The sequence below is a fragment of the Myotis brandtii genome, unplaced genomic scaffold (assembly GCF_000412655.1).
Source record: "Myotis brandtii unplaced genomic scaffold, ASM41265v1 scaffold143, whole genome shotgun sequence".
In the NCBI taxonomy this organism is placed as follows: domain Eukaryota; kingdom Metazoa; phylum Chordata; class Mammalia; order Chiroptera; family Vespertilionidae; genus Myotis; species Myotis brandtii.
Genome location: NW_005355115.1, coordinates 2,683,430 through 2,698,287, shown reverse-complemented (window position 1 = coordinate 2,698,287; position 14,858 = coordinate 2,683,430). Strand labels below are relative to the sequence as shown.

The following is a 14,858-nucleotide window of genomic DNA, read 5'->3' as shown; positions in this document are numbered from 1 at the left end:
CCTGGCGGGGCTTGACAGGGGACCTCAGGCCACACGCCCCAGCCAGAGGAGCTTGACGGGGGACCTCAAGGTGTGCCCCCCATTCCCTGGGAGGGGGACCTCAGGCTGCTCCACTTGCCCTGGGCCAGGGGACCTCAGGCCGTGCTCCCCCCAGCGAGGCTTGACAGGGGACCTGAGGCTGTGCCCCCCTCCTGGGACTGAGCTGGGGGACGTGAGGCTGTGCCCCCTGCCCGGTGGGGCTTTACGGGGAACCTCAAGGCACGCCCCCGACCCAGCAGGGCTTGACGGGGACCTCAGGCCACCTGAAGCTGTACACCCCCACCTGGCGGGGCTTGAAAAGGGTGGGACCGTCCGGGTCTGGATCTAGCCCAATGGGGGGTGGCTGGCCAGGTCTGGGTCTCACATGATTTTGAGGTGCACATGGGTGGGCAGGGATTTGACTCTGGGTCCTGTGGTGCACCCCAGACTCTGACAGGAGGAATATTTTCATATATATTTTACTAATTTTCTTTCATCTCTGACACTTCTATTATAGAGAAAGGGCAAATAGCAATATTAAAATATTTCCTCTAATTAATCCCCTTTTAATGTGCATGAATTTTGTGCACTGGGCCACTAGTAATGAAATAATGCTGAACAAAATGACATTATCCGAGGACATGCTGTACTGAAAATCCTAGTCAATGTACTGGGGCAAGAAGAAATAAAAAGCACAGTCCTGGCCAGGAGGCTCAGTTGGTTGGAGTATTGTCCTGTACACCAAAAGGTTGCGGTTTTGATTTCTGAGCAGGGCACACACACAGGTTGTAGATTTGATCCCTAGTCAGGGCACATACAGGAGGCAACTGATCGATGTTTCTCTCTCTGTCTCTGAAATCAATAAAAACATATCCCCAGGTGAGGATTAAAAGAATAAAAAGCATATCTACACTAATAAAAGAGAAATAGCAAATTGACCGTACCTTCATGACGCCCACTAGCCAATCAGGAGTGAGTATGCAAATTAACCCAACAAAGATGGTGGGTTAATTTGCATAAGCAGGCACCCAGCGGCTGGGGGTGGGGTGGGACACTTGCGTCATTGCCATGGTGATGACACAGGTGTTTCGCACTGCTCTAGCCACTCCAGGCCTCTGGGCAGTGTGGGAAGGTGGAAAGGTGGCTCTGGGCCGGAGCAAAGGCAGTGCCGGCAGCCAGGGGAAGGAAGGCCCATTCTTGCAGAAATCTTTGTGCATCGGGCCTCTAGTAGATTAGAAAGAAAGAACACTGTCTTCATTTGAAAAACATGATCATCTGTGTAGAAAGTCTCAAAGAATATACAGAACAAAGCAATAACAACAAAAAAGTGTGAGATTGTCAAGATTGCGGGACAAAAGTTTCCTATACAAAAATAGATTTTTTTCCTTTATATTAGCAATGAACTGAAAATGGAAAATAATTTTAAATCTTTCTTATAGTATCAAACATAAAATATCCATGGATAAATATAACAAAATATGTACTAGATTTATATTCTGAAAATGAAAAACATTGATGAGGGAGATTAGAAAATACCTGAGTAAAGAACTATGCCATGCTCCTTGATTAGAAGGCTTACTACTGCCAAGTTCTCCCCAAATTGAGCTATTGATTCAAAACAATTCTAATCAAAATCCCAGAAAGTGTTTTGCAGAAATATGGAGAAGCAAAGAATCTAGAATAAAAAATAATTTTGCAAAAGAAAAGCTGAAGTATTCATTAGACTGATTTCATGATTTAATAATCAAGACAGTGAGGTACTAGGATAAGAATAAACATATAGGCCAATGGAACAAAATAGAATCCAAAATAGACCCGCACATATACGGTCAATTATTGGTTTCAGACAAAGGTGTCAATTTAATGAAGAGAGGAGATAATCTTCTCAACAAATGGTGTTGGGACAATCAGAAAACCATATATAGAAAAGGAACCTCAACCCTTACTTTGCACCATATATAAAAAATAAACTCAGAATAAATCAAAGACTTAAAAGTAAAAGTTAAAATTTAAAATAATAAGAATAAAATATTGGAGAAAGCCCTTGTGGGCTTGGGTTAGATCAATACGTTTTAGCTAAGACACAAAAAGTATGAGCCATAAAAGAATAAAAATTGATAAATTGGACTTCTTCAAAATTAAAAACTTCAACTTTCCCAAAGATACTTTAAGAAAAGTCAAACCTCAGACTTAGAGAAAATATGTGAAAAACACATTTCTGTCTCTAGAATATATGAAGAACTCTTATGTTGTAATAAGAAGACAAACAACCAGTTTTTAAATAAATGGACAAAAGATTCAAACAAACACTTCAACAAGGAAACAATACAGATAGAAAATGAACACATGAAAAATGCTTACTATCATTAGTCATCAGAGGAAAGCAAAGTAAAACCACTGTGAGATCCACTATCCACCTATGGGGATTGCTAAAATTAAAACTAAACCATCCAACCAACCAAACAAAAAAATAGGTTATATCAAATGCTGGCAAAAATATGGAGCAACTGGAAATCTCACATTTCTGGTGGAATATCAAATGGTACAGCAATTTTGGCAATTAATATTCACTTACCACATGACCCAGTCCATACAAAGCTCTGTCCATCCATGTTCATAGCAGCTTTCTTCTTCTTCTTCTTTTTTTATTGGGCCGTTATTCTTAACTAGAGGCCCAGTGCACGAAATTCGTGCACGGGGGTGGGGGGACCCCTTAGCCCCCAAACAAAAAAATAGGTTATACCAAATGCTGGCAAAAATATGGAGCAACTAGAAATCTCACATTTCTGGTGGAATATCAAATGGTACAGCAATTTTGGCAATTAATATTCACTTACCACATGACCCAGTCCATACAAAGCTCTGTCCATCCATGTTCATAGCAGCTTTCTTCTTCTTCTTCTTTTTTTTTTTATTGGGCCTTTATTCTTAACTAGAGACCCAGTGCACAAAATTCGTGCATGGGGTTGGGGGGACCCCTTAGTCTGGCCTGCATCCTCTTGCAATCCGGGACCCCTCGGGGGATGTCCCACTGCCGGTTTAGGCCTGATCTCTCAGGGATCCCTGCGGGATCGGGCCTAAACTGGCAGTCTGACATCCCTCTCGCAATCCAGGACCACTGGATCCTAACCGCTCACCTGCCTGCCTGCCTGATCACCCCTAACCACTCACCTGCCTGCCTGATCACCCTTAACCACTCGCCTGCCTGCTTGATCGCCCCTAACTGCTTGCCTGCCTGCCTGATTGCTCCTAACCACCCCTGCCTCGGCCCCCACCGCAGTGGCTTCATCCGGAAGGACGTCCAGAAGGTCATTCCACTGTCCGGTCTAATTAGCATATTATGCTTTTATTATTATAGATAGCCAGTCATCCAATGGAAAGGTCCATTCAATACTGAATGAGTAAACACACTATGGTACATCCATACAGGGAATACTCAGCAACGGAAGGGAATAAACTACTGATTCACATAGCACCTGCCGAATCTCAGAAGTATTCTGCTAAGTGAGAGAAGTCAGACAACAAAAAATCCTTGAAATCCAAATTCATGTAGAATTATTCCTTTTTATATGCTATTTTGGAAAAGGTAAAATTATAGAGACAGAAATCAGATCAGTGGTTGCCAGGAGTTAGTGATGCCATGGAGGGGGTGAGGAGGGTTCAATGACAAAGAAACAGGAAACAACTTTTTGGTGTTCATGTACCTTCACTGTGGTGGTGGTTACACAAATGTGTTTATTTGTCTAGAGCCTTGAATTGTACTGTACGTAAACTGATATCTAAAAAAATATATATTCTATGTGTCCTATCTAAAAAACACTATGCCCTGGCCAGGTAGCTCAGTTAGCTGGAGCAACATCCTGATACACCAAAGTTTCGGGTTTGATCCCCAATCAGCGCACATACCAGAATCAACCAATGAATGCAAAAATAACTGGAACAAAAGATAGATGTTTCTCTCTCTCAAATTAATAATTAAAAATAAAAATACTATTGTAATATATGTATTCTATGTGTCCTATCTAAAAAACACTATGCCCTGGCCAGGTAGCTCAGTTAGCTGGAGCAACATCCTGATACACCCAAGTTTTGGGTTCGATCCCCAATCAGGGCACATACCAGAAACAACCAATGAATGCTTAAATAACTGGAACAAAAGATAGATATTTTTCTCTCTCTCTCAAATTAATAATTAAAAATAAAAATACTATTGTAATATATGAAGTCATAAATAAATGCACTAAAAATATTAACCTGGAGTTGTGGTAAAAAGAAAATTTGAATAAGTTGTGAAATAGATATATCAAAAATTTGCCATATCATTAAAGAAAACCTCACTGAATAATAACTTGCTCTTGCTTGTGGTGGCCAAATTTCTTACTCTGTTGAAGATGCACTGTGATTTAGGAAGTACTGGATGGAAAGCCGTTTAAACAGAGTGGTGTTGAGGAACACAGTTGAAGTTCAGAGGAATTAGGAAGGTCAAGGGGAAGCTCCCAGCTGAGGCCAGAGGAAAACAACAGCAGCCAGGACAGAAGTGAGAAGAAATGAAAGACCAGCAGCATGGGTCCGGTGTTGTGAAAAATTGCAGATTAAGGACTGATCAATCCATGAGTCAACCAGTAAAATACTGACCGAGTGCACTATGTGTCAGGCCCCGTTCCAAGTGCTGGGGATGGGGCAGTGGGCAAAATAGGCCGCATCCTTAATCTTAGGCTACATTCTAGAAGGAGGAGACAATAAACAAAATAAATAAGTATAGGAAATGGTATGTGTTCGAGTGAACAGCAACAACAGAAAGCAGGGAAGGGAAATGAGTGTGCTAGGGCAGAGGCTGGGTTTCAATATTTAAAAGGGTGGCTAGCGAAGACTTCACTGAGAGAGTGACAGTTGTGAAAAGACATGAAGAAGATGAGAGAGCCATGAGGGTAGGCATTTAAAGGGGGGTGCTTCTGAACACGCAGTAATCATGGGGTGCTCGGCTAATATCATCTACTTTGTTGAGACCCACTTAGTTCCCATAATAATCATATAAAAAGATACCACTTAATGTGATAACTGGTTATGAGAGCTTATAAACATGATTTATAGAATACATATAATTTTGATTTCAACTGAACAAGAAACATTTGAAATCCAGCTGAAAGAAAACCACACACCTCAATTTATTTTTAACTCCGACTAACCCTCCTCTCTCTAACCTGCCCCTCTTTCAATTTTCATTATGCCTGATTCTGGAAAAGCTGAATGGCACAGTTTCATGTTAATACATTGTTGAGTATTATTAGTTGGGAAAGGGGTTTAGAAAAAACAGAGAGGAAATAACCTATCCATATGAAAACAATAATCACATAATATTTATTGTCTGGGATTGAAATGTTTCAAATACGCAAAGCAATAAAATGCCAGGAAACACAAAACTTCCTAATGTTAAAAAGATCATAAATTTTTCCAAAAATAAGACGACTGAAATAAGTTCAGGTGACATTTTATGCCGAAGGAAAAACACCCTTAATGCTGAGTGAAACGGCCCCAAGCCTTCAGAAGGCACAGCCCCTCGCTGCTGAAGAGCCGAGGCGACTGGCTGTTACTGTCAAGCACAGAAAGCAATGGGGCCTGTGCTCTGAGGTCTACAGTCACTTTCTTTCTTTCTTTTTTTTTTTTAAATATACTTTATTGATTTTTTACAGAGAGGAAGGGATAGGGATAGAGAGTTAGAAACATCGATGAGAGAGAAACATCGATCAGCTGCCTCCTGCACACTCCCCACTGGGTATGTGCCCGCAACCAATGTACATGCCCTTGACTGGAATCAAACCTGGGACCCTTGAGTCCACCGGCCGACGCTCTATCCACTGAGCCAAACCAGTTAGGGCCCAAGAGTCACTTTCAACAGAAACGCACTCACTAACCCATGCATTCAATAACTTGCATTTTTTCTACCTTGTGAATTAAAAAAATGTGTAATGTTAAAAAAGCTACCAGGATTCTATGATCACTTTTAAATGAATTTATATTTTACAAATCACAATGGTGTATATATGTATTTGTTTAATGTATATTATACATCACATATATTATATATATACAGTATATATATGTGTGTGTGTGTATATATATCCCACGTTCAAAGGCTGTTAAATCGTGTTGTTTACCCTCTTCAGAAAGAAAAAATCACTTCTACTGTCATGGTAAACAACCTGCTTACCTATTTATAATGGTCTGGCCCTCTAGCAACTTCAGCGTGAAATTATAGCTAATCTGCCTACAAACGTCAGGCGGTCATAATAATCTGGCCACTCAGTGTATATTTGAAACAGAGTGGCACCTATGTGGGCAAAACATGTGTAGTTAATCTACACATAATTTAATCTAAGTAGTCTCATGAGCCCCTTTGAAGATTTCCGAAATTCCCCACAGGCCCTTGACTCATTGTTTGGGAATTTATAGACTCCATAGTGATTGCTTGGCTTTCATAGGTGCTAAAGTATTTTTTTTTAAATGAAAACAATGAATGAATGAATGAATGAATGAATGAATACAGAAAACAGACATTTTTATCGAAAGCTATTCTTGGGTGATAAACTGTTGCTTCCAGTTCACAAAAATCTCATTATTTTCAGTCTGAACAGATCATCGTATTTACTTTAAGGTTGGTGGAAATGTTATTTCCATTACCTTTAAGAAAATTTTATCCGGGAATGAAAACAATGAATGAATGAATGAATGAATGAATGAATACAGAAAACAGACATTTTTATCGAAAGCTATTCTTGGGTGATAAACTGTTGCTTCCAGTTCACAAAAATCTCATTATTTTCAGTCTGAACAGATCATCGTATTTACTTTAAGGTTGGTGGAAATGTTATTTCCATTACCTTTAAGAAAATTTTATCCTAAAGTGGTTCATTGTCTTTACAGGAAACAATGGGAGAGCTAGCAGATTTTCAAAGATTGTGCTATATACAAAAGTAGCGTGTGAGTCTATAATTCTTTTTTACGTCTGTGTAGATTATGTTTGTATAGGACAGGATGGTTCCTTAAATCTTTAGCAGGATAAGTGAGATTGAGCCCTCTCTTCCTGAGACCATTAACTTAACAACAACGAAAAGGATTCTGTACTTCTGTTTAAATGAATTTTTCTGTTAACCAACTAACAAATGTTTATTGAATACCTAGTGTGTGCATGTGGTGATTACAAAGATGTGTAAATTCAGGACTTGCCCTCAGGAAACTCTTAATCTGGGGCAGGCTGCAAAGCCCAGGGAGAGATGATCAGGGACACTCAGGAAGGATGGAGACCAACAGGGACTAGAGTTGAGAGAAGCAGCAGGTCTATGCACTGAAGTGGGCAGGAGGTTCACTTATGGGAAGTAGGTCACCATGGAAACCTAGGAAAGAGGAAGCGGGTTGATTTTTCATCCTGTTCACAGAAACTCGCACTACACATTACAGGGAAAAGGCGCCCAGTGATGTCGCACGTCCCCACACAGGCCGCCTGGGTAAGATCCCACGCTCTGTGATCACTCGGGGAAGTGGCAAGCCAGCCAGTCTTGGGAGGAGCTGCCTGAGGTAGTTTCTCACCTGCCTCCTGGTTTTCAGGAGGCATGGCACAGTCCATCGCCATCTCCTTTTGGGTATGGATGCAAACTAAAAACTGCTTGGCTGCCATTCAGGGCGGGAGCCTCCCTGACTCACGACTCTGACTCTGTCATCAGCCCCTCCGGCTGGGCTGGCATCTTCCCATAACTAGGAACATGGGAGGTTGACGCCATGCGGGTCTCGCTGATGCTGCTGCGCCGTGTGGAAGTGTCGCTGCCACTGCCACGTAGGGTCTGCTTGACGGATGGGCACATACAGGTCAGGGAGGAGGGACGAGGACTGGCCACTGCACTGCTAGGTGGACTCACTTCTCCCAAGGAAAGTGGCTGGAAGAAGTCAATCAAGGCCACTCAGAAAAGGCAGCTGCAGGCCCGCAGGCCCAGGGGCCGGTGCGCTGCTAGGGGATCTCAACAGGCAGAAATCAGAAAATGACTTGTGCTGAGGCAGCACAGACCTAGGGTTTGGAGGGAAAAGGCTGCCAACCCCTGATGAGAGGAACAAGGATCACTGCTAACTCAAGCTGTGCTCCACCGCCTTCTTCTGGACCTCTGCTCACTGCGCCCCTCCAGCACCCGGGCCTCCTGGGCCTGGAGAAACGATGACGTAAGTAATGAGCAAACACCCGCGAGGGGCTGTGGCTAGAGCTCCAAGGATTGCCATGGGGACTCTGTGTGCCGTGGCAGACACTTGCAAACAAGGTGGGGACTCATATAACACGAGCTACATACCTGCATGAAAGAATACAACAGCAGCCTAAGTAACGAGAACTTTCTGGAGAGATCTCATCTTCGCAAGGGGAGGCTTGATACACGTGGACCTTTGAGGACATTTCGTTCATAATCTGTATAATGATGCTTAGTATGTGCATTCATCATATTTATTTATCTTACGGCTTAAGACATGATAGAGGACTTGGCATCAGTCTATATAATTATATTCTATTATACATTATATGATATTCTATTATATACACAACACTTGGCCTTAAAGAAGGAAAGTTAAAATGGAATTCTCTTGTAATCAGTTTTTTTTGTGCTGAGAAGTGCTTCCAGGTTTGGGAGCAATCCTCTCTGACAAGCCCCTAGAACTCTTTATTCGTGAAAACTCCATGCTGTGTCTTAGTGGTTATGAGCGTGAGCGTTGGGGCCAGTGTGCTGGGCACGGACGCCAACTCCACCGTGGGTACCTCCGCATAAGCACTGAGCCTTCTGTTCCTCAGTTTCCCCACTACTGCCCAAAGGCGACAGGGAGAGAATGTGTGTGTATTTAGTGAGACAACCCACACAAAGTGTTTGGCGCACAGGGTGGCATAGGGTGTGCCATAATTGAGTCAAACTTATTATTAAAATACTGATACAATATATCATCATTTTAAATAGCAAGTACAGTTGGTATAAGTGAAATTATGTAAGCAATCATCTTGATTATTAATTTTTCCTATATATTTTTCTATTTCTATTTTCCTTTGGAAAATAATGAGAATAGTAGATATTGTTGGGTGGTGATGAGCAGAAAAGAGAACACGAATATAACGCTCCATACAGAATCACCGTGGTTTCCAACAATGAAATACTGTATGTGGGCTTCTCGTGACTTTGTAAGAATTAATTGTTTTAAAATCAGCTTCAATTGTCAAAATTCCCATGACTTATGACAGCTTAAATATTTGCTATTTTGTTCCAAAACACAAATGCCAGCTTTTTTTGTCTCTCTTTTTAAGTGCTATGATATCACTGTCCTATTCACAACACGAGAGACTTGCTTGAAGAGATATGACTTTTTAATATCCGAGCTTTTAAAGGCATCTGGCCCTTATTTAGCTGTCACATTTCCCTCCGGCTCCTGCAGGCACGGTTCTGTTGCTGAAGCTCGGCTGGCTGCCTTCTGCAGAGCCCCTGCTTGATGAACACAGCTCCCCTCAAACCGCGGGACCCCGCCTCTGCCACTGCACAATCAGAGCACACAGTTTCACCATGGCTTTCAAATAAGAAGATAAAAATAAGAAAATAAATTGCTGGACACTCAGCTTTAGTGGGGCCACTGCCATGACATGTTCAGTTTGATGCCTGATATTATTTGCAGAAGTGTTTATGTACTATGAAATGTTCAGCCAGAGCATACAGGAAACTGTAAAATATTTTATGAGATGTGTACATGGTTGATGGTAAAAATTTAAACGCAACCTGGGACGGTTCTATCTAAATTCCAGGAGGGCAGATGAGGGAATAGTTTCTCTGTAGTGACTCAGTTTTACACAAGGGTTTACATGAACTGGGAAGAAATATCTGATATGGGAACTATATAAATTCTTTTTCATAAAATTAAACTTTACAATTTCTAGACAAGTAAACATATTTTCTTTCAGAACAAGAATCACCAGTTATGTTTATTTGTCTTCTACATGGTAAAAGCATTAAATGTGAATTGTTTATTATTTTATAGAAACAAAGGACAAACAGTAATAAATGAAGAATGCTCCCCACATACAGAAAGTACATACATAATTTAAAAAATATTTGTGCTTTTGTTTTTTTAAATAAAAATTCTTAGTCCTAAAATTGGAATATTATTGTTTATTGATGTGAGAGAGAGAGAGATAGAAAGATCAATTTGGTGTTCCACTTATTGATGCACTCATTGGTTGATTCTTGTATGTGCCCTGACCGGGGATGGAACCCAGAACCTTGGCATATAGGAGGATGCTCTAACCAACTGAGCTACCCGGCCAGAGCTGGAACATTATTGTTGGATCTCAACTATTGCAATGTGTGAAGACAGGAAGGTTAAAGACATAGCTTTAAAATGACATGTTCAGAAAGTAGAATTTTCAAATTGAGGTGAAGGGAGAAGTATTTCTATTTCCTTTACTCTCAAATCTATGAGGCAGTGCCAATCTCCCACTAGAGAGGCTATTCACTTATTTTCTGGTTTTATTTTCAAACTTGATCTCCAAAACACAGCCTACAAAAATAGAAACTATTTTGTGTATTCACATTTGATTTAGAGGTGAGCATGATTTTTGTGTTTATTTTTTGTTTTGTTTTATAGCATGTACCTCATTAGGTCATTGTGAAGACAGAAGAAATGCCAGAGGTCCGCTTCCTGACACAAGGTAGGTCTCAAAGTAGGTTAATTCCCCTCTCCCTTGCTTGCAGACTTCTTTAAAAAAAAATTGTTGTGTAATTGACAGATTATTTAATGAATACCAGTCCCTTTGAAGCAAATTTTAATGTAACACGTCTAAGGCACACATGCCATAGAAGCAACGTGTCTTGGTAACATCGTAGCAAGCCCCGCATGGAGCACGCTGCTAGCCTGGGAACGTCGGTTTCCCTCCCTGGGCCACGTGTTTTTATCTGTGAAACTAGTGGTTAATAGAAGCAACGTGTCTTGGTAACATCGTAGCAAGCCCAGCATGGAGCACGCCCTAGCCTGGGAACGTCGGTTTCCCTCCCTGGGCCACATGTTTTTATCTGTGAAACTAGTGGTTGTTTCAATGATCTTTAAGACCATCTTCTGCTCTAACATTTATGAATCTACGTAACATTTTAATCTTTAGAGAGAAGTTTATTGAAGTCACATTTTCTGAAATGTTCCTTCTTTTTTTCTATATTCACTGCTTAAGGAAATTTTATTTCACTTCTAATTTAGTGTTGTGGAAAGTCAGAGAAAGAACCTATGGGTAGAAAAGAAAAAAAAGAATTAAAAATATTAATATTGAGCAATTATGGGGACATGTAGGCTGGTTCAGGACAGACATAAATGACCTTGTTTTATTCTACATTCAGCTCACTGGCTTATGATGGAAAGTGAAAGGTTATTATATGGACTTACTGGGCAAAACCAGATTTTATAAATAATTACCTGTCAGACTGTTCAAGATAGACAAACATACGCCAGACCAACAAAAACACAGACCTGTCATATTTCTGAGAGAAATGTACGTTGAGTCTTCCTTCTCTGGGAGTATAAGGAGATCAGGTAGAATAAAATGAAGGGAAAACCCTAAACCCTATATTTTCTGCCTTGTGCATACTTTAAAATGTATAATGTGGGAAGAGAAGGAATTTTGATGTGAAAAAATAGCCCCTGAAAATTTTATACATCAATAAGCCAGGCAGATCGAAACCAAATACAATAAATGCTGTAGTTTTAAAAGTTAGGATGTTTACTGCAAGCTTATAATTTTCTATGATTAGGGACGCCAAGAAAAATAAGAATGATGATAAAAAGAAAAGTTTAATCATACATTTTAACAACACAGATGGAACATCAAAACCCTTTGGAAATTTCTGATATTATATATCTGCACTTTCTGTCCTTGACATAAAGATTTTTTCCAGAAGGACTAACATAGAGCAGGTAAGTGATAGTTGACAAACGGGAATAACGTGGCCCAATCATACTAACTGGGCTGCACAATGATTTTGGTCACCAGACGAAACCTTTCATGTTTCTCATTTCTGTTTCTATTAATTCTTTACAAAGGCTGTCTCAGTGTGAGTAAAAGCCATGATAAAAGTAAAATTACACAAACTCCTACGAATTTAAAGGAATAACTTCCTGTGTTCTTTTGCAATCCAAGTCTAATCAGGAACCGGACAATTACGTCTGCTCTATTTTGATTTGTTCCCGAGGGTGCCAGTTCCTCGCTTACTGGAGAAAGTATAGATGCCAGAGGGTAGCTCAGCTGCTACCGGCAGTTCCTGTCCACATGTGCAGCCTCGGGGTGGCGGTGCTGGGAGAGCACCTCCTTGCTCCCCTGCTAAGACTCTGACCACTCTGCTCCTGAAGGGGAGGGTGCGTGTGAGAGCGGCGGCCTGGGACGACGGGGACAGGGAAGGAGAGAGCTGACTATGGGGCGAGGGTCTGGATGTGGAAAAACACACGCCAGGCAGATATGCAGAGAGCTGGGAGGAAGGCACGAACATGACACACACTGTAAGTGGGAGCGGGGCGGCGAGGACGGGAACGGAGTTCATCAGGTCCCCTCGATCTTTGATTCCTGTGAGTTTATAAAATAGATATTTGTCTCTAAAGTCCCCGTGGATGTAGTCAACAAAGTTGGAAAGTAAAGTGCAAGGGGAAAGCTGACTGTCCTTTTAATTTTGTTTCCTTTGTCCCAAACTTGGATTACTAAATGCATCAAGTAAAACATAGACTAAACACTGAAAAAAAAAAAGACACTGCTTTTAAGATATGTGAGCTGAGGGCAGTAAATCCATTCCAAATTAAAATTTCAAAATTGTGTGATCCGCATTCTTGTCCACCTACACACTCTCCCAAACATCCTGCCATTAATTAGCCAACGGCCCATCCAGTAAACAAGACTAGGCGTTGAGGGGGCTGGGGAAGGGCTGGAGTCAGCCCCTCAACAGTCACAACAAACCAGCCCACTCCTGAGGGTGCTGAGAAGGTCAACGTGTGCTTTACTTTGTCCACACGGGGAACAGACATCACCTTCACAGAGCATCGCCTTTCCCTCGGTCCAGGCCCAGCCACGTCAGCAGGCCAGGAAAGCCATCCCGTTCCTGCGGTAGGCACTCTGTGGAGAAGAAGAAATCTGCAATGAATTATCACAAGTCGACCAGGAAAGGAGGCACGACGCAAGGAGAGCTTCGTCCTGGGCTGTGGCCGGCCGGCCGCACTCTAACAGGGGCTTAATCTGAACAGTTCTGGTGGCAAAGCACTAGCAGCTGCTTTGTCTATTAAAAAGTCAATGTGGTTTAACAAGTGGCTAGGGATCCTATTTTGGGGGAGTGGGAGATAGGCAAAATAAGACATCTTGTGTTGTTAATTGCCTGGACTTGGTTAGGTTAAAAACATGTTGTGTTGAATCTGTTTGTCCTTTGTAAACATGTGTTCTCTATTGGACATGCTCAAGAATCATTTCTAACTAAGTATCTTAATAGTCTATAAATTACTGGCTCATTATACCAAGGCCTAATTTATAGTCTCCATGCAAAGCCCTGGGAACAGGCACTAATAGAGGCCGTTCCTCCCCCTGAAAACGGTCTCTAAGGAGTTCTGTACATTACAGATGTTATAGAAAGCTCGCATCTCACATAACTTCATATACACGCATGCACATGCAGTGTAGCTGTGGATATTCATGATTGGATAAACAGTCCCATGAAAGAAAATGGGAAAGTGGATACTAATCACAATATATTTCTTCAAAGTAAAACGCATGACTTTTCATCCCAAGAGCTGTCTGCCTCCGGAGCTGGAGGAGCTGGGCTACCCAGGCCTCTGTGACTCGCCCTGAGCCTCGCAGCGAGACCGGCGTGGAGCAGAACTGAAACCCACGGTGCAGGAGTAAAATGAGCCCTTTCACCACCACAGCGCTCAATATTTACACTATGAAGTCACATTCAGACAATTCATAACCCTCAATTAGATGCCACTTTTCTATAATGTTTTCAGAAAAGTGGAAACAATTACAAAATCTGTACCAGGGATTTGCCCCTCTAAGCTAACAGCTCTGGGCTATTCTGGAATCTGGACACTTTCAGTCCAATAAATGTACCTTCAACAGCATCTTGTCGGAAATGCAGAATGAGCTTTTATGATGAAGCTAATGCCATGGACGTACTGTACAGTTTAATTCTAAAAAAATGACTGAAATCCATTTTTAATTACATTGCAAAAAAGGTAAGTGAACCCCAAGCTTTTAAAGACTTCTCCCAACACAAGGTGAAACAAAAATGCTTTTTTCAATAACTTTCTGTTAATCATAAAACCAGTTCACGGCACATGCATCCCTTCCAAACTGCCGGCGTGTACGGGATTTCCTGTGGGTGTCAGGTTGGAGCGGGGCTGCAGTTCCATCAGCCGCTGCCACGCAGCTCACTCCAGAGCAGCGGCTCAAGGATGAGAAAACGGGCACATCCCTCGCCCACTCCTCAGGGCTCTCCGGTGAGTTTGTTCCTGACCCCAGGCTTTTTGTGCCAGAGGACACCTCTGGGCTGGAGCAAACATCCTAACAGGAACTAGAAAGTTCCATGTCCACCCCCTGAGAGCCTGCGCTGAGAGCAGTGTTAACTGCATTCCTCAGGGAGCCACAAATAACTCGCAGCGATGGATAGAGTGTCTTCCCGCAACCACAGGCAGGAGCCTCAGGCCTCCGCACAGCCCACCACCAAGGCTGCCTGAGAGGCTTCCGCCCGAGTAATACTTTGTTTCTGGACCTTGATATTTTAAATTTTACAACCACAGCGACAACCTTCCACATAACA

General features: G+C 41.9%; 1 protein-coding gene across 3 annotated transcripts in view; it reads right to left on the bottom strand.

Annotated features, from left to right (window-relative positions):
- The window catches only part of SUPT3H (SPT3 homolog, SAGA and STAGA complex component), a 451,623-nt gene that overhangs the window by 8,499 nt on the left and 428,266 nt on the right, over window positions 1–14,858 (bottom strand). For 2 of the 3 annotated variants that reach the window (XM_014535364.1, XM_014535366.1), the window contains one exon: window positions 11,841–13,165. In XM_014535364.1, the coding sequence (XP_014390850.1) occupies window positions 13,124–13,165 (42 nt within the window). In that variant the 3' untranslated portion in view covers window positions 11,841–13,123. Of the gene's footprint in view, window positions 1–11,840; window positions 13,166–14,858 lie in introns of those variants that run through there. The other variant, XM_014535365.1, reaches the window with a different exon arrangement.